This window comes from Neoarius graeffei, chromosome 17, assembly GCF_027579695.1.
Source record: "Neoarius graeffei isolate fNeoGra1 chromosome 17, fNeoGra1.pri, whole genome shotgun sequence".
NCBI lineage: Eukaryota > Metazoa > Chordata > Actinopteri > Siluriformes > Ariidae > Neoarius > Neoarius graeffei.
The window spans coordinates 68,318,428-68,338,631 of NC_083585.1; the positions used below are offsets into that span (position 1 = coordinate 68,318,428).

At 42.1% G+C, this 20,204-nt stretch overlaps 2 protein-coding genes across 2 annotated transcripts in view; one reads left to right on the top strand and one right to left on the bottom strand.

Annotated features, from left to right (window-relative positions):
* LOC132864475 (NLR family CARD domain-containing protein 3-like) overlaps positions 1 to 20,204 on the bottom strand; it is a 1,256,659-nt gene that overhangs the window by 635,453 nt on the left and 601,002 nt on the right. The gene's annotated exons all lie outside the window — the stretch shown is intronic.
* Positions 4,124 to 5,902, top strand: LOC132864535 (zona pellucida sperm-binding protein 4-like). The gene is made up of 8 exons (XM_060897981.1): positions 4,124 to 4,403; positions 4,479 to 4,666; positions 4,746 to 4,843; positions 4,924 to 5,081; positions 5,159 to 5,351; positions 5,429 to 5,576; positions 5,650 to 5,725; positions 5,796 to 5,902. Exons 1-8 carry the CDS (start codon positions 4,136 to 4,138, stop codon positions 5,900 to 5,902), a joined length of 1,236 nt encoding a protein of 411 aa, XP_060753964.1. The 5' UTR covers positions 4,124 to 4,135.

Sequence of the window (20,204 nt, forward strand, 5' to 3'; positions counted from 1 at the left end):
GAGTGATTTGCAACAGAAGGGTACCAGTAAGTGTGAAAGGGAAGGTGTAGAAGAAAGTAGTGAGACCAGCCATGTTATATGGGTTGGAGATTGTGGTACTGACAAAAAGACAGGAGGCAGAGCTGGAGACAGCAGAGTTAAAGATACTAAGATTTGCATTGGGAATGATGGAGATGGACATTATTAGGAATGAGTATATTTGATGGACAGGCCAAGTTGGATGGTTTGGAGACAAAGCAAGAGAGATAAGATTGAGTTGGTTCAGACATGTGTGGAGGAGATATGGCGAGTATATTGGGAGAAGGATGGTGAAGATGGAAGTCTCAGGCAAGAGGAAAAGCGGAAGGCCAAAGAGGAACTTTATGGACGTGGTAAGAGAAGACGTATTCAGGTGGTTGGAGTGACAGAGGAAGATGCTGAAGAGAGGATGAGATGGAAACAGATGATCTGCTGTCATGACCATTAATTGGGAGCAGCCAAAAGAAAACAAGAAGAGTTTAGATGGAAACACCTTGTATAGATGGTTTGGAGGTACATAATCAAGCTCCAGTCTGTGAAGAATGCAGCAGCCAGAGTCCTTATGAGCAGGGTTGGACTGGGAACAAATTTCAGCCCTGGCATTTTTCCTCTGGACCAGCCCACTATTGGCCTGATGAAACCACCCCCAAACACTCACTCACCCATCCACCCACCCGTCCACACCGAACCCCCAATGAACAAATACCAGACACCTAAACACCATGAAAACACACTTTCACTGTCATTTCAATTTCACCTTGAACATATTACAAAACAGAAGCACAAGCACACAAGCTTTTGTGTCTCCAAAATGTGTGTGTGTGGGATTAAAATTAACATCGTCCCGTCGACGTGATAAATTCTCATCGGGAGAATTTATGTGTGTGTGTGTGTTTACTTTACCTTACCTTACAGGAGACAGTCTCGGGGATGGCCATGCACATGTTAGGTGATGAGAAGGCGTCTCATTAGGCTACTCTTTTCTGCCACCATGTCAATTGTGTCTGTGTCCAAGGACATCAAAATGTCTTTTTCACTTGACATGAGCATGAATGCCTCCAGGTGCTCCTGGGCTGTAGTGCTCCGTAACCGGTTTTTAATGAATTTCAGTGTGGAGAAGCTGCGTTCACATGCCACTTGGGTAACAGACAGGGTGAGAAGGAATTTATATGCCAGTCCAATAAGGTGGTAGGCATCAGTTAACAAATTATAACGAGAACGGATGTGGTAGCAGCACACTGGACAGGTCAAACTTACTCAGCAAAAGTATGAGTTCCAGAAAAGTTCCATGATCCATGGTGGCATCGTCAAGGCTGTATGCTGCCTCTGATATCCCTCCTCCTCGAAAGCTGAGCCCACGCTTCCCGATGACTTTAACAATATCAACGACTCGTTCCATCACTTGTCGGTGCCGTTTCACTTGCTCACGCCTTGCGGACATCTGCTGCTCACACAACAAGGACGCTATGTCCCTCTTACTGGTCCATAAAAGATAGGCATCGGCACATTCTCGGTGCTGGCCACTTCTCTCGTGCTCCTCGATGCGCTGTTTTATATGACGCCAGTCCCCCATACCTTTTGTGAAAGAATTATCTCGCAAGGAAAAAGCTAAGCAGAGTGAACAAAACACAATCCGTGTGATGTCGTTATACGTTAGCCACAAACGTTCAGTGCAATTCCTGCAACATAACCACTTATTCAGTGTCTTTTTTGTGTTCTGGGTTGGGTGTTTTTCAAAAAATAAAGACAGTTCGTTTTGGTTAGGGCGGCTGAAATAGTCCATAGCAGGCTCGGCCTCAGACGTAATCCTCTCTGAAGGAACGTTAACACTGGAAGTGCTAGCATGAATTTGAGCATGATGAACAACTTCGGGTTCTGTAATCTCCTGTGTGTCCTTTCCCTCGACCTGCTCACTGGCCACAGAATCCTCCGAGTCCGAGTCCGACCCAACATACACATCACTTGGCTTTGAGCCTGTACTGACCTCTCCAGTAATGTTGTCCTCATTTTCGCCCGTTGAACTTGTAGTAGGGACGTCGGGAACACTAGCAGCAACACTAGTAGTAGCACTACTGGCCACAGCAAACAAATTATCTATTTTAAAACACTTGGAAGCGTCAGCTTGAAGAGCTTTCTGCTTTTTGTTGCGAATCTTCTCCGCTCCCCCTTTTCTCTTTTTACCACCTCTTTCCATTATTTATTCAGTGAATATATGCACAACACACATCCGTGTTCCCATGAACCTGCGCAACTCATAACATCAAATGGTAGACGACAGACATTAATAGATTCCTACCCCATCATGCACCGCTACACATTTTTGCAAAATCTTTGAACAGAAATCCACCAAATACAAAGGAACATCGTAGTTTGGCTTCAACAAAGTTTTTAGTTTAGTTTTTAGTTTAGTTTGTTTTAGTTTGTTGTAAGGATTTTACATTTAAAAGAAGAAAAATAAAATTACGCCACATGCCCACCATGACAAAGATGTGTATCAAAAGTAAGGGGTATATAAACTGCACGCTCCCCCCATAAATCATGATGTGCTTAGTTGAAAACGTAATAGCAGATTTTCTATTGCTAGTAGTCACTGGTAATTGCTATGTAGAGAACAGGGCCGGTGTTAACTTGTGAGGGCCAGCCCAAAGTCAAGTCAAGTCAAGTTTATTTGTATAGCGCTTTTAACAATAAACATTGTCGCAAAGCAGCTTTACAGAATTTGAACGACTTAAAACATGAGCTAATTTTATCCCTAATCTATCCCCAATGATGAAGCCCATGGCGACGGTGGGAAGGAAAAACTCCCTCAGACGACATGAGGAAGAAACCTCGAGAGGAACCAGACTCAAAAGGGAACCCATCCTCATTTGGGCAACAACAGACAGCCTGACTATAATATTAACAGTTTTAACATGAGGACAGTTTCGTTGATGTTATAAACTCTTCATTGATGGAAACTTGAGTGCAAAACTGTTCATGGTAACTGCAGTCCTAAAGTTAGCGAGACAACTGTAGTCCTCAGCCATAAAAACATTACTGTAAGAGTCCAGAGCGTCTTCCAGGTATAACCCTCAACTGTCCTCATGGGGCCGTCCTTCACAGGAGCGGTGCGATAAAACTCTGACCAGACACAGGGTACCAGGATGGACCAAGCAGGTCCGAGGGGCATTAGAGGCCAGCATCTCAATCCCAGGACCAACATGCAACTCAGAGGGACAGACGGGGGGGAAGAGAGAGAGAAAGAAAACACATGCCGCTAGGCATGCCCTGTTCTGGCTGGGCATGTCTGAGGTACAGCGGCCCACCGGGATAATGCCCAAAATCACAGATTACCAGTCCGAGCCTGCTTATGAGTACAGATTTGCTAATAGAACCACAAAGTGGGACACTCGGATTAAATTTTAACTTTCATTTAGGAAGATATAAATGATGCTGCTAATTGGCCAAGACCATTGCTCAACAAGATATAGAAGTTTGGTATCCTAATAATGCACAGAAACAAAGAGAGGCTGCTATAAGTAAGTTTTTAATGTCATGACTGTGACAATGCGATGCGAGACTGAACCTTGACACTTCACTCCAGAAGCAGCTCGCACAGCACACTTTTTACATTTGTAGAAATGGCAATGAAATGTGCGCAGTGTTTTGTAAGAGTGATGAGTCTCAGGGTTTGGTGTTGTCTTTTTTTGCACATCAGCGGCACATGTTCCAGTCAGTGCGATGCGATTTCAAAGGCATGTGCATTTGTCTGGTTATTTTATTTTTTTAAATTTCCTGTGCATAGAACAAAAGGATCAAAGATATGGTAATCAACTCTTTAAGCTTCCTTTTGCTATTGATCTGATTAACATATTTTGTAATCTTAAGTCTGTTTCAGAAGATCACTCAAAGTGAGATAAGCAGATAATTTTTTGCGTGTTAATTCAATTCCATGATAGAGTTTTTGGCCAAAAAAAAAAAAGACCAATTGTTAATGTAATTAATGATGACACACGGCTGGAACACTATTAACAACTAGTTGAGTAGGAGGAGACTCCAGTCACAATTTGGAAAAAAGACACAATAAAAGGCCACTATTTCTCATCAGCTAGATGTTGGTGTGTGCAGTTAGAGAAAAATGGTAAACACAGGGTTCAGTTTGGTGGTTGTGGGGCTTTTTCTTGTGAGCAGTTCATCTGCATCCCTGCTACCTGTGAAATTTTCTCCTCAAGCTCCTTGGCTTCCTGTAGTGCCACCTTTGCAGCCAGAGACACCTGGTCAGGTTGATAAATGCCAAGTACAAGACTATGAAAGGGTTCCTTGTGGAGAACTTGGCATAAATACTACTCAATGCAGTGCTATAAATTGCTGTTTTGATGGCCAGGCATGCTATTATGGGAAAACAGGTAAGTTTGACATCCTATTTGAGTTTACTGTGGTAAGTGATTAAACTGGCCTCACTTGTGCCTTTGTGTTGCCAGTGACTATCCAGTGTACCCTTGATGGCCAGTTTGTGGTGGTGGTGGCTAGGGACATAACAGTTCCCAGGATAAGCTTGGATTCCATCAGACTGTTGGGAGGAAATGCAGGACCCTGTGGTCCTATTGACTCAAATACAGCTTTTGTTATATACCAGTTTCCTGTAACAGCTTGTGGGACTACCATGAAGGTTTGTAATTCCTGTTGTTCCATAGGTGGCCTTAATTTTTATTGGCATGTATAGAAGGCATTCTCTCTACTCTGTCTAGGTACAAGATGGCTATGTAGTCTATGAAAACAAGATGGTCTGCTCTTCTGAAGTTGGAGTTGGACGCCTTGGCTCAATTACAAGGGACTCTCACTATGAGTAAGCTCTCTCTCTCTCTCTCTCTCTCATAAGAGGATTCTTGAAGGCCCTTTCTGATCTATTGTCTTCTTCTTCTGCAGGGTTTATTTCCAGTGTAAATATTCTGGTGTTGGCTTTGTGGCTTTGGCTGTTGAGCACTTGGCCAATCTTGATCCTCTACCTGTTGTTGCTTCTGGACCATTCCAAGTAGAATTAAGACTAGGAAAAGGTTCATGTGTCACAAAGGGTTGTGCAGAAGGTGAGCAACTTCTAGATATTGGCATGTCTGACTGTCAATGGCTTCAGGAACTGATTCCCCTGCCTTGTCTCCAACAGAACAAGTAGCCTATACCTCCTACTACAGTGCTACTGACTACCCTGTGACCAAGGTTCTGAGGGAGCCTGTTTATGTTGAGGTGCACATTGCTGGGAGAACTGACCCAAATATTGTCCTGGTTTTGGGTAGCTGCTGGGCAACTGCTTCCCCTAACCCCTACAGCCTTCCCCAGTGGGACCTTCTGGTGAAGGGGTAAGTTCTGACCATGTCTCCTTTGTGTAGTCCAGTTTATGTACTGAACAGACATGACAACATTGCCTCATCCATAGATGTCCATACAAGGATGACCGCTATTTGACCAAGCTGATCCCAGTGACTGGGGCCTCTGGACTTGCATACCCTACCCATTACAGACGCTTTGTCCTGAAGATGTTCACATTTGTGGAGCAGACCTCTGTGACTCCACTGCAAGAGATGGTAAAGGCTTGCCTCATCTTGCTGCTTCCATACAGGAAATGGGTTCTATTGCTTATCTATCTTTTCTTCTTAGCTCTACATCCACTGCAGTACATCTGTCTGTCTTCCAACTGCACATGACTCCTGTGAACCAATGTGCACCAGAGGAAGTAAGTAGACCCTGTTGTGCTTTGCTTCTTCCTTTGACTGGTTTATGAACTTCCTTTTTTCTTTCCTCAGGAAGAGATGTTGCTGCAGCAGAAGGAAGCTCTCCTGGTGCATCGGCAATAGTGTCTAGTGGAGGTGTGATCTTTACCCAAGTTGAGGATGACTCTCTTTTGCAATAAAGATACAATACTGTACTTGTGTGGCCTGACTTATCTCTACTGTCCATGTTGGCTGTGGATTTGGATGTGGTTTATCCTTGACACCTAGTGCAACACAGGATGCATTGGTAAATTGGGACCCTTGTTGCAACTTTGAGGTGCAGCATAAAGAGCTGCATGTTCTAGATGGACCAGGTATGGGGTGTCCAGTCTTGTCCAGAAGGGTCCACTGTGGGTGCCAGGGTTTTTTTTTTTTTTTTTTTTTTTTTTTAAATTCAGCTCAACTGAATTACTGAGCTGAATGGGGTATGCTTCCTGTCCAATTTGACAGCAACTATACTGTCCCTTTTGTGGCTGAGGTTGGCTGCCCCCTGGAAAAGGTTTATTGGAGTTAAAAGAAAATCCCCAGTCAAGGTGCTGTGGGGGGCGGCAGTGTTCTCACAAGGCTGTACTCAGCTCATTGCTAGGTAAATTGTTGCAAACATGGTAGTGGCTTCCTCTGTGTGCTGAAGTCACACCATCTTTTTAGCAAAGACCATGGTGATACCATAGGAATAACTTCAGAAATATTTCTTCTACACTACATGCTAAAGAACTCAATTCTACTTTAATTCTGACAAGACAGTAGCCCTGCTACTTGGGTAGCATGGACTGGCCTTTCAGTCATGTGCAACAGTTGAAGGCTTAATCAGTTATTGACTTCAGTTGTGCATTGAAGCTTGTTTAATTTTTCAGCGTTCCCTCTTGGAATCTTTTAAATATCGTGGGGGCAGAGAAACTTGTTTGTTTGTTACCTTTCAGTTAGACTGAAACCCAGCCTTTAGGGTTGCAGAAGCCAGTGCATTCTTGGTGCTAATCCCAAGCACAGATTTTGGGGGGGGGGGGCTTGTGGTTTAGGGCATCTGGGGTAAAACCCCTTTTGCTAACTCAAATGTGGCTCACAGCTTGACTTTTTTTCCACAAGATCTGTCAAGTCTCATTACCAATGACCACCAGTATTGTGGGCCAGCAGGGTGCTAGTGGAAACTAGGCGATGTGGAGGTGTCAGAAATTAGTATTGGCACTGTAACTGGTGAAGAAAGCTGGTGGCTGTGATTGACAAGGAAGGTGGATGTACTGTGCATGCATAAGTCCAGGATGAAGGGGAGCAAGGCCAGGTGCATTAGAGGTGAGTTCTACCATGATGTGGATGGGAGGAGAAATGGGGTAGGGGTTATCCTGAAATTTTTTCTTTTAATGCCAACACTTTTAAACACTTGTTGCTACATTGGCTCTCTGTGTTTCACCAATCACAGTACATTTTACTCATGGTTCATCTTGTGCTGGAAGAGTACCTACTCTAGCTCCTCTTTCAAAGTCCCTTAAAATTGCATTCTAGGAACGATCATTGTTCTTGGTTCTTGCAGTGTGTGGACACAAAATGGGGGAACTTCCCTCCAACAGTTCTCAGAACTATGAAAAAGTTCCTCTGGTCTGATATTACCTTATGTCACCCCTATCTTATCCACACTACACTGGCTTCTAGTAAAAAGTTCCAATGATTTCTAAAATACTGCTAATGACCTGTAAAGCACTAAATGCTCTTGTGCAGTTGTACCTGGGCAGGGGTCAGAATTTTGTTCTCCAAAGGATGGTCCAGTGTACCCTATGCTAAAGAAGATAGGACAGGAAGCATTGAAGCACATTTCCTTAGCATTTGTAGATTTCAAACAGCTCTTATCATAGCTGCCACTTACAGTAGATACTTTAGGGTCATTTCACTCAGTTAGGAACCTTCTTAAAGCCAAACAGATCCCAAAAAATAAATTCCATTTGCCGATCAGGGCAAGCACCCTGATGTGCTCCCTGCATATTGTAATTAAAAATAAAACTTTATAACAATTTATCCATGTTAAAAGTTGTGATATTGCTAAGCATAGGCTTCCCTGGGCATGGCCATTTGCACCGAACCTGGATATCTGCTTGTGATGTAGCTCACACACTTGTACATGGTTTACCTTAGTAACACAGTGCCATCTAATCAGAAGTTTTCTGTAACCATGTGAATATTTGCTGGCAACAAAATATACAAATCAACATACTTCACCTTTATGAAGTTTAATGCCATGTACACACGTAGCCGGGTATTTTTAAAACCGAACATTTTCCCCCCCTCCATTTATGAAAATGTTTTATCCACACCACCTCATCTTCGAAAAAAATCCCTTCCACACATAACCAAACATCTGCGTTTTCAATCACATTCATAAGCATTCCCAACCTGTAGATGGCATTATTTCCCCAAATCCTACCCCCTAATCACATCGCCTGTGCTCTTGGAGCAGTAGTTGGGCTTCTAAAATTAAACGTAAATAGCACCTGCACAATAATTAACGCTTTCAAGGCACTACTCCGATCCATTACTCTTTAGCTAGCCGCACACTACGCCGATTTTCAGCGTACCGAGCCAACTGAAGTCGCGAGTCAGGCATAAAGACTAGTTTTCGATGGTACCGACTCATCTCACAGCCGATTCGAAAAACTAATCGGGAGCCAGACTGATCGGCGAGAGTCGCTAGCAATAGCCAATCATATCTTTCGCATATAACACGTGACATCATTAAACACAATTTCTAGCGTGAGAAATACGTGTTGGTAGCACCTAATGCAGGTATATACTGTAATTCCATAGACTGAAGCTTTATCCATAGACACAGTGGGCTGGAAAGCCACTCTGCTCAAGTTGTGTGGCTGAATTCCAAATCGCTTTAACTCCCCTATATAAGTGCACTATTTAAGGTTGGGAATAATAGCTCATGCAGCCTAGATAGTGCGCTACATATTCCATGTTGTGTCATTTGTAATTCAGCCTGTAGCATCTTCAAGTGTTGGATTTAACAGTAACTATATCCAATAGCCAATCACAAAGCTATTAAGTTGTCACATGTCGCTTCAATCGCGACTGCACTCGTCAACAGTCAGGGGATATGTGAGTGCCCTGTCGGGAGTCGGCTCTGAAATGGGTCGGTTCAGTACCGCGTGGATCGCCGTGGTGTGCGGCTAGCTTAAGTCCATGCTTAATCTGGCTTCTGCAGTAAACAAAGGTCGCACGTTTGACGTCAGGGCAGATTTGTTGTCATTTTTTGGCGCAGATTGTGACATTCTAAAACGCAAAACTCCGGTTATCTCTGTCTACACGAAAAGGCATACACGGAGTTTTCAAAAATCTTCACTTTGCCCAGAGTTTTTTTAAATATTCGTTTTTGATGTGTTTTCATGTGGATGACAGGCCAAAACGTAGAAAAATATCTTCGATTTAGCAGATACCCGGCTACGTGTGGACGGGGTCTAAATCTCACACTGGTCAATAACGCATACGCAGTACTGGCACAGATACTAGTAAACAATAGTCATCATAGCAACGTGATTCTTGGTGTCTAAGAAGATTTTTATTCACTGAGAATAACAAACAGTGGCATGTCACATACAAGGACATTTTGTATGTCTGTCAATATAAAGGAGTTTATTTTTGGGGTTTTGTTTGGCTTTAAGCAAAAAAAAAAACTATTGGGACACAGCCTTAGCTACTGTATATTATCCTGTTTTATTTTCTAATATAAGGTGGCATGGTGGTGTAGTGGTCACCTCACAGTTCATGGTCAACATTAAGCATTTACATGATACTATATTTTACTGATTAATTTATTAACAAGCTATGAAGTGTTGTTAATGTGTATGACCAGCAACAACAGATATAGGCCCAATCCCAATTCTAATTTCTACCCCTCCCCCTCCCCCTTCCCCTCCCCCTTCCCCTTGGCCCTTCCCCTTGAAACTGAGCTACAAGGGATAGGGCTTGAAATTCAACCCCTACGTATTGGGATAGCCCTTCAACGATCGCATACGTCATCGCGTACCTCCGTCAGCGTTTACGTTAGCAAAACGCGACCAAATGCGTCATTGGCTGCGACCAGCCGCTACAGTCAGAGCCAGAGGCAGAAATCTCTGCTGGCAGGGTGTGATTTGTTAACTAACACCACTGAATGGGATATCTTTGGCGCTTCGTGCACCACATCCGACAGAATGAGGTGTCAGAACACTCATGTAAACAATAAAAGCGAGAATAACAGAACAAAACGTACGCAGTCAAGCAACCGAAAACAATACTCACTCCCAAAGCTTTTTAGCAGCAGCTTGGATTTCAGAAATCGCTGCTCATTCTCAGCTCGAAAGCGAATCAAGCGGCGTGTTTCCTCTGGATAACAACTTAAAACACGTAAATAATGGAGAAAATACATTTATGACAATCTTTCGCTGCGGGAACCGCCATCTTTCTGAAATCCGCATGAAATCTCGCTGAAATCCGCATGGCATTGTGGGAAATCACTCAAACCCCTTCGTTCGGAGTCAGCTCCAGGAAAATCTCCGTTTGGAGGGGTACAGAAGCCCTACCCCTTCCCCTACCCCTCCGCGTTAACTGGGATTGGGATACCCCTACCCCTTCACGTGAACGCGCAAAATGGAGGGGAAGGGCCAAGGGGTTGGTCCAAGGGGTGAAATGGGATTTGGCCATAGTAGTTTAAGATAAGTAATATTTTCTATTCACATGAAAAGTTAGCACTGACTTAAAGCTCAGGTAGATAATTATTTTGAAGCGTTTTTGTGAAATTTCTTCAAATTCTCTTTACATCCTGACAGGAGTAAATAAATCAAATGTTCTGATGATAAAAAAAACAAACAAAAAAAACCCCTCGGTCATCTGTGGCAGTCACACGGCTGCTTACAGACCGTCCAGTCGTTTCACTTGGTCCGAATGAAACAGTTGGATGGCCTAGCTGGAGGGAGGGCTGAAGGGAGGGGGCGGGGTTTTTTGGTTAAGTACATTTTCAAAGAACATCCCTTTTTTTTTTACTTGAGTACATTTTTTATAACTGTGATTTTGACATTTTATCTATACTTTCACTTTCGCATAATTTCTCAGTACTTCCTCCCCGAGATTCGTTCATTATCTCTATGCATTTGTTCTACTTTATTATGAAACTTCAGAATGAATTCCTCAGGATTAATATTTTGTACTGTATATCTAATTGCCCACACTGGCAGCTGGGTTATTTGTGGATTATAGGTTTAAATCCCACAATTGTTTAGCTTTTAAGCAAGTCTCCTTCGTGCTTGAAAGTTGTACTTGAAAAAGTTATTTTCAGCTGCTGGCTGTGAGGCTGCCCACGTGGCCGGGCTTCTTTTATAAAACCGAATAAAGGTTAAATAAAATGAAACAACAGCAGCGGAGGAGGTGTTGGATGTTTTTTCCCTTATAGATAAATAGAAATAAAGACGGGGAGGCGGAGGAATATGAAACAAGGGGCAGGATGTCCTGTTCTTTATCAGTTTGAGGTGTTGGTGTGATTCATTGTTTCCAAACACTGTAGTTGTCATAATGATGGTGATGATTGGAATAGAGATAAAAACAAAACAAAACAAACAAACAAACAAACAAACCACCACAGTGGAAAAGAGACCATGGTTCTATTCGGATTCAGATCCTCCTACGTTAGTGCTGACTGCTAATGTGTATAACAGCATGCTTTTATGTGGTCAAAGCCATGTCAGCAGTTTTTTTTTTTCCAAAGGCTGTTAATCTCCATACAATGGCACAAGAGCTAGACGAAAAACACAAGCAAGGCTTCATGACATTCGCCAGTGTAATAACTGAGGTTGTAGTTTTTAGTCCAGAAATGTACTGATGATTTCCTGTTATCTGCTTCAATTACACATTTTAATAAACACACACTGAGCAGAATTCAGTCCTAAAACAATACCATGGAGCTTGTTTGGTCTTAGAGAAGTTTCTTTATCTTTTATTTTATGATTTATTCAGAGACCACAGCTGAAGAAATTCTGGAAATCATTAACATTTCAGTAATGCTGACATTTAGTTAAGCAACAATATACTGTATTGCTCAAATGTACAAAGACGCTCCTATTCTATTAACCTTTCAATATCAATGGATGTTGAGGCATTGTGCAGAGGCATTGTGACCTGTGAGAGTTCTTATGAGAAAACCAGTTAACCTTTAAATCACTACACGGCTGCTTCACCGATCGCTCTGTTTTCTGCAACCTGAAACTCATATCGAACCTAAACTGATCTGATGGTTTATTTATTTATTTATTTTCATAATGTATGTAATTTTTTTTTTTTTACCAGAAATACACATATTGGTATTTATTTTGTATTCACTCATTCATTTGCCTGCTTATTAAATTTTAAGGGTTTTTTGTTGCTTGTTTACTTACTTATTTATCTCATCTCATTATCTGTAGCCACTTTATCCTGTTCTACAGGGTCGCAGGCGAGCTGGATCCTATCCCAGCTGACTACGGGCGAAAGGCGGGGTACACCCTGGACAAGTCGCCAGGTCATCACAGGGCTTACTTATTTATTTACGAACTAACTTACTTACTTATTCAACAATTGCACCCTTCGGCTTTTTGAAAAATGTTCAGATAAAAACAATTGCAGACCATGTGGGTGTTCGGGGTCTGAACAGAAACTAAACAGTCGAGGGGGGAAATGAAGTCAGCGAACTGGTGTCTGCATTGTAAAGGTTAAATTAGCTGACATGGTGTGAATTACGCACAGGACTCTATGTGGTGTGTATGATGATTTTTTATTTAAATGATGTGGTTATGATGATGTTTTGACTCTAAATTACAAAGAAATGATTGAGCTGAGAAGGAAAACAGTGATGGTGTTAGTTCTGCTGAGTTCAGTATATTATAATTATTGTTCAGTGAGAAGTGTGTGTGTGTGTGTGTTAACATTTTAATCAGCTTGGATCAGCTATGTATAGACACAAAAATTAATTTCTGTGTGATGAGTATTTTGAAGGTGTTATGATTGTGGTTATAATAAGAAGTGTTGGGAGGAGTTTTGTTTATGATGCCATGGGCTGGCAAAGGTTTTACTCACGACATCATACAGGGTCTTGCAAAAGTATTCATCCCCCTTGGTGTTTGTCCTGTTTTGTCGCATTACAAGCTGAAATTAAAATGGATTTTTGGAGGGTTAGCACCATTTGATTTACACAACATGCCGACCACTTTAAAGGTACAAATTGTTGTTTTATTGTGACACAAACAATAATTAAGATGAAAAAACAGAAATCTGGAGTGTGCATAGGTATTCACCCTCCAAGTCAATACTTTGTAGAGCCACCTTTTGCTGCAATTACAGCTGCAAGTCTCTTAGGGTATGTCTCTATTAGCTTAGCACATCTAGCCACTGGGATTTTTGCCCATTCCTCAAGGCAAAACTGCTCCAACTCCTTCAAGTTAGATGGGTTGCGTTGGTGTACAACAATCTTCAAGTTACGCCACAGATTCCCAGTTGGATTGAGGTCTGGGCTTTGACTCAGCCATTCAAAAACATTTAAATGTTTCCCTTTAAACCACTCCAGTGTAGCTTTAGCAGTATGTTTAAGGTCATTGTCCTGCTGGAACGTGAACCTTCATCCCAGTCTCAAACCTCCGGCTGACTCAAACAGGTTTTCCTCCAGAATTGCCCTGTATTTAGTGCCATCCATCTTTCCTTCAGTCCTGACCAGCTTTCCTGTCCCTGCAGATGAAAAACATCCCCACAGATGTGCACCACCATGCTTCCACCACCATGCTGCCACCACCATGCTTCACTGTAGGAATGGTGTTCTCAGGGTGATGGGTTTGTGCTACACATGGCGTTTCCCATGATGGCCAAAAAGATCAATTTTAGTCTCATTTGACCAGAGAATCTTCTTCCATGTGTTTGGGGAGTCTGCCACATGCTGTTGGGCAAACTCCAAACATGTTTTCTTAAGCAATGGCTTTTTTTCTGGCCACTCTTCCATAAAGTCCCACCCACTCTGTGGAGTGTACAGCTTAAACTGGCCCTATGGACAGATACTCCCATCTCCGCTGTGGATCTTTGCAGCTCCTTCAGTGTTATCTTTGTTGCATCTCTGATTAATGCCCTCCTTGCCTGGTCTGTGAGTTTTGGTGGGCGGGGCCTTCTCTTGTCAGGTTTGTAGTGGTGCCATATTCTTTCCATTTTGCTATAATGGATTTAATGGAGCTCTGTGGGATATTCAAAGTTTGGGATATTTTTTATAACCCAACCCTGATCTATACTTCTCCACAACTTTGTCTCTGACCTGTTTGGAGGCTCCTTGGTTTTTATGTTGCTTGCTTAGTCGTGTTGCAGAGTCAGGGTCCTTCCAGAACAGGTTGATTTATACAGACATCATGTGACAGATCATGTGACACTTTGATTGCACACAGGTGGATCTTAATCAATTAATTCTGTGACTTATGAAGTGAATTGGTTGGAGCAGCTCTTATTTAGGGGTTTCATACGAAAGGGGGTGAATACTTATGCACACTCCAGATTTCTGGGTTTTTTTTATCTTAATTATTGTTTGTGTCACAACAAAACAACAATTTTTACCTTTAAAGCTGTCGGCATGTTGTGTAAATCAAATGGTGCTAACCCTCCAAAAATCCATTTTAATTCCAGCTTGTAATGCGACAAAACAGAACAAACACCAAGGGGGACGAATACTTTTGCAAGACACTGTACACTGGGAGGAGTTTTGGTTATGGTAATATGTACTGTGAGAGCTTTTAATGTGAAACATATCAGTGCCAGCGTTTCATGAGAATTATTTTATCCCTTTATTTGCAGCAACAGTTTGTCGGTTTGTTCTGATTAAAAACTGCAAGCACTCACGTAGAGTACCAGATCTGGAAATTAATAAATCATTTCCCTTAAATAGGAGCTGAAATTAAATATAATGAAGATGTGACATGCTGCGAACCTTCACTTAGCGGATTGTGATTTCAAATTGGCTACCAGTTTTATTAAAAAAGAAAAAAACAATGCATATATTCATGTTTAAACTAATGAGATATATATCAACTGCATGGGAAAGAAAAAATCAGCTTTAGAAATGCAAAAATAAGTAGCAAGACATTAAATAATGATGACAGCTATGGTTTAGAAATTATGGCCCCTGAGCAATAAAAGTGCAAATGTATTCAATGTACACTGCTTGACATTCATCAGTGGAGAAACAGGCATATGTATTAGTGTGGGTGGGAGAGTGGAAGTGTTACTGTATGTACTGTTAGGTATAGTGTTGTTTTATGATGATGATGATGATGATACAACCCCGATTCCAAAAAAGTTGGGACAAAGTACAAATCGTAAATAAAAACAGAATGCAATGATGTGGAAGTTTCAAAATTCCATATTTTTTTCAGAATAGAACATAGATGACATATCAAATGTTTAAACTGAGAAAATGTATCATTTAAAAAGAAAAATTAGGTGATTTTAAATTTCATGACAACAACACATCTCAAAGTTGGGACAAGGCCATGTTTCCCACTGTGAGACATCCCCTTTTCTCTTTACAACAGTCTGTAAACGTCTGGGGACTGAGGAGACAAGTTGCTCAAGTTTAGGGATAGGAATGTTAACCCATTCTTGTCTAATGTAGGATTCTAGTTGCTCAACTGTCTTAGGTCTTTTTTGTCGTATCTTCCGTTTTATGATGCGCCAAATGTTTTCTATGGGTGAAAGATCTGGACTGCAGGCTGGCCAGTTCAGTACCCGGACCCTTCTTCTACGCAGCCATGATGCTGTAATTGATGCAGTATGTGGTTTGGCATTGTCATGTTGGAAAATGCAAGGTCTTCCCTGAAAGAGACGTCGTCTGGATGGGAGCATATGTTGCTCTAGAACCTGGATATACCTTTCAGCATTGATGGTGTCTTTCCAGATGTGTAAGCTGCCCATGCCACACGCACTAATGCAACCCCATACCATCAGAGATGCAGGCTTCTGAACTGAGCGCTGATAACAACTTGGGTCGTCCTTCTCCTCTTTAGTCCGAATGACACGGCGTCCCTGATTTCCATAAAGAACTTCAAATTTTGATTCGTCTGACCACAGAACAGTTTTCCACTTTGCCACAGTCCATTTTAAATGAGCCTTGGCCCAGAGAAGACGTCTGCACTTCTGGATCATGTTTGGATACGGCTTCTTCTTTGAACTATAGAGTTTTAGCTGGCAACAGCGGATGGCACGGTGAATTGTGTTCACAGATAATGTTCTCTGGAAATATTCCTGAGCCCATTTTGTGATTTCCAATACAGAAGCATGCCTGTATGTGATGCAGTGCCGTCTAAGGGCCCGAAGATCACGGGCACCCAGTATGGTTTTCCGGCCTTGACCCTTACGTACAGATTCTTCCAGATTCTCTGAATCTTTTGATGATATTATGCACTGTAGATGATGATATGTTCAAACTCTTTGCAATTTTACACTGTCGAACTCCTTTCTGATATTGCTCCACTATTTGTCGGTGCAGAATTAGGGGGATTGGTGATCCTCTTCCCATCTTTACTTCTGAGAGCCGCTGCCACTCCAAGATGCTCTTTTTATACCCAGTCATGTTAATGACCTATTGCCAATTGACCTAATGAGTTGCAATTTGGTCCTCCAGCTGTTCCTTTTTTGTACCTTTAACTTTTCCAGCCTCTTATTGCCCCTGTCCCAACTTTTTTGAGATGTGTTGCTGTCATGAAATTTCAAATGAGCCAATATTTGGCATGAAATTTCAAAATGTCTCACTTTCGACATTTGATATGTTGTCTATGTTCTATTGTGAATACAATATCAGTTTTTGAGATTTGTAAATTATTGCATTCCGTTTTTATTTACAATTTGTACTATGTCCCAACTTTTTTGGAATCAGGGTTGTATACCAAGGAGGAAGCACAGAGTGAGTGAGAGAGGGAGAGAGAGAGAGAGAGAGAGAGAGGGAATAGAACATAAAGAATGAAGAATATAATTAGATGAAATGTTTGTGAGACAGTGATCTCTCACCTGCATCTTCTCCACGCTTTACAGCATCGTATTGTTCTTCTCTCATGCATTATGCAAGATGACTAAAACAGATCAAGAGAAATACTTTTAGTATTATATATTAAAGCTAGACGGCCTTTTGATGTCATAAAATCGGTGAAATTTAGTTCCCTCTGAAATGTGGTTGTAATGACAGGTGATAGCCTGGGAATGTCACTATATGTTTCACCCATAGGAGGTACTGCTTTAAGGCCAGACCTGGGGCACACGAAGAAGCTTGGTAGAGTGAGATACTGGATGTTATGTTGTTGACAGTTAAAGCCGAACGCAGAGAACTCACGTTAGTTGTGTCAATACTTTATGTCTGTAAGAGACAGTCGCTGACATTACAGTGGTCATTGTGATATCTGTTTATTTCTGTAATATCTCACAAAATATCAGGCCGTTCTGTAGCTGGGAAGTTATTTAATTTGAGGGGATTAAAGCAAATAATGTGCATGAAATCGCTCACTTGGCGCAGTCAAGCAGACAGAGGAAGTCCGTGTGCGCATGCGCAGGTTTACCTTCTTCTTCTTTTGGGTTTTACAGCAGCTGGCATCCACAGTGTTGCATTACTGCCATCTACAGGTTTCCCTTTGAGCGTGCACTGACAGTTCCATCATTCTGTCGCTAAACGAACAGCTGATCACACTGAGGTGCTCGCTGAGCGCCCATATTTATTAGTTTGGTCCTGTGTTTCCTTTCCTTCGTATAGAACATAACATCTTTTCTTCTCTCTTTCTTTCCGTTACTGTAGTCGGTCTTTCATGTTTCATTCGCACACTCACGCCCTCCATTTTTCTCTCCTGTTTCAAATTTGTATCCCACAATGCCTTGCATGAATGGGGAAAGCCCACCACATGATGCATGACGTAGTATCTTGAATTGGGTCATGGTGAAGCAGGAAAAAATAGCAGAGAATTTAGGGCCACGTGGAGATAAAGTCATTAATTGTTCTATTTAAAAAAAAAAACTAATAAAATTGGAAGTCTGTGATTCAAATTCAGTAGCTTTCAGTCACTAAACAAAAATAATTGGGTGTCGGGGAAAATTCTTTTCATGACCTAAACCTGAAAAATCTGGAAGGCAGTCTAGCTTTAAGTTCTCTTCATATTCTTTTCCATATCATTTGTAATCATTCTAGATACGCATTATCATTGTATACATTTCTACATATTTATTAGTAAGCAATAATCTTAAAATTAATTGATCAACAAACAATTTTGCTTGTTTAGTTTTACACTACACTTATGAGGCTAACCTAGCTAATGAGTCAGGAAAATATTTAGCCTCAAAATAGAAATTCCTCACAATGAAAGCGCCCTCCAGCAATAAATCTGTCCTGATTTGGTACGTCTGACACCTGAAGTTAATTCAGTTTTCAATACTGAAAGGAAAAAATAATCCTTGACCTAAATTCTATCAATCCATCCATTATCTGTAGCCGCTTTATCCTGTTCTACAGGGTCGCAGGCGAGCTGGATCCTATCCCAGCTGACTACGGGCGAAAGGCGGGGTTCACCCTGGACAAGTCGCCAGGTCATCACAGGGCTGACACATAGACACAGACAACCATTCACACTCACATTCACACCTACGCTCAATTTAGAGTCACCAGTTAACCTAACCTGCATGTCTTTGGACTGTGGGGGAAACCGGAGCACCCGGAGGAAACCCACGCGGACACGGGGAGAACATGCAAACTCCGCACAGAAAGGCCCTCGCCGGCCACAGGGCTCGAACCCGGACCTTCTTGCTGTGAGGCGACAGCACTAACCACTACACCACCGTGCCGCCCCACGGATCTCTTTATAGAAAACTCAATGAGACAGTTATGAGTTTATATACCTGCGTGTGAATATACGTCTGTCTCTGTGTCTATAATTACACTCCTCGGCCACTTTAATAGGAACGTGTTGTTGGTTCTAAGATCCCTGTTCTTGGCTGCAGGAGTGGAACCCAGTGTGTTCTTCTGCTGTTGCTTTTCTGTTGCTGAGATGCTTTTCTGCTCACCACGGTTGTAAAGAGTGATTATACAGTGGATATAAAAAGCGAACACACCCCGTTAAAATGATCGGTTTTTCTGATGTAAAAAAAAAAAAAAATGAGACCACAATAAATAATTTCAAAACTTTTTCCACCTTTAATGTGACCTATAACCTGAACAATTCAACTGAAAAACAAACAAATCTGTTCAGGGGAAAAATTTAAAATTAAAAATGTACAATAAGCTGGTTTCATATCACTTATACAGGAAGGCACAGAGCAGGCTATACTTCCTGAGGAGGCTGTGGTCCTTTAACATCTGCAGGAAACTCCTGTGGATGTTCTATCAGTCTGTGGTCGCCAGTGTCCTGTTTTACACCGTGGTGTGCTGGGGGGGCAGCACATCCAAGAAGGACACATCCAGGCTGGACAAACTGATCAGGCGGGCCGGCTCTGTGGTCAGCATGAAGCTGGACTCTTTGGTGACGGTGGCAGAGAAGAGGTCTATGGACAAACTATTGAACATCATGGACGACGCCAGTCACTCTCTGCACACCGTCATCAGTAACCAGAGGAGGCTGTTCAGTGACAGAATGCTCCTTCCCAAGTGCAGGACGAACAGACTCATAAACTCCTTTGTCCCTCACGCCATCAGACTGTACAACTCCTCTCTGGGGGGGAGGAGGGGGAACAGGAGGACAGAGGACAGGAAGGAGCAGTAGCCTAGCCTAACAATAAGCAATACCGGACAATGTGCAATATAAAGTGCAATATCTCTCCTGCTCCCCCCCCCCACACACACACACACACTTACCCTAACCCCACTTCTCCCCCCTTTCCCCCCCTCCCCCTTCCTCTCTTCCCCATATCTTATTCTTTTATATTTGTATATGTAAATACTTAATTTATTTTAATTTATCTAGAAGTTTTCTCTATTTCTTTTCTCTGTTTATCTGTAATGATGCTGCTGGAGTCTTAATTTCCCTGAGGGAACCCTCCCAAAGGGATCAATAAAGTTTTATCTAATCTAATCTAAGTGTAGCCGGGTGGTAAATTGGTTTAGATGTTATTTTCCACGTAGGTGTGATATAGCTCTCAAAGCTGTTTGAATGTTAATACATGTGTTCTTTATTGTTTTCTTTTGGGTTTAAAATTATTTAAGTGTAAGCAAAATGTGAAGTAGACTGTAAGTGGGCTGTGGCAGCCTCACTTGTCATTCCTGGTTTTGGTCACTAGGCGGCAGCACTGAGCAATATTATTGTCGCTCCGCCAAGTGCATCTTGGTCTTCCTTCCTGTTTTACGTGCGAACAACCTGGAGATTTGCAGAGTGGATGTGACTCGTATAACATTGTGTGAAGTAGTAGACACTCCTGACATTGATGTCCTGGGATTTGGCGCGAGGCATCGACCGC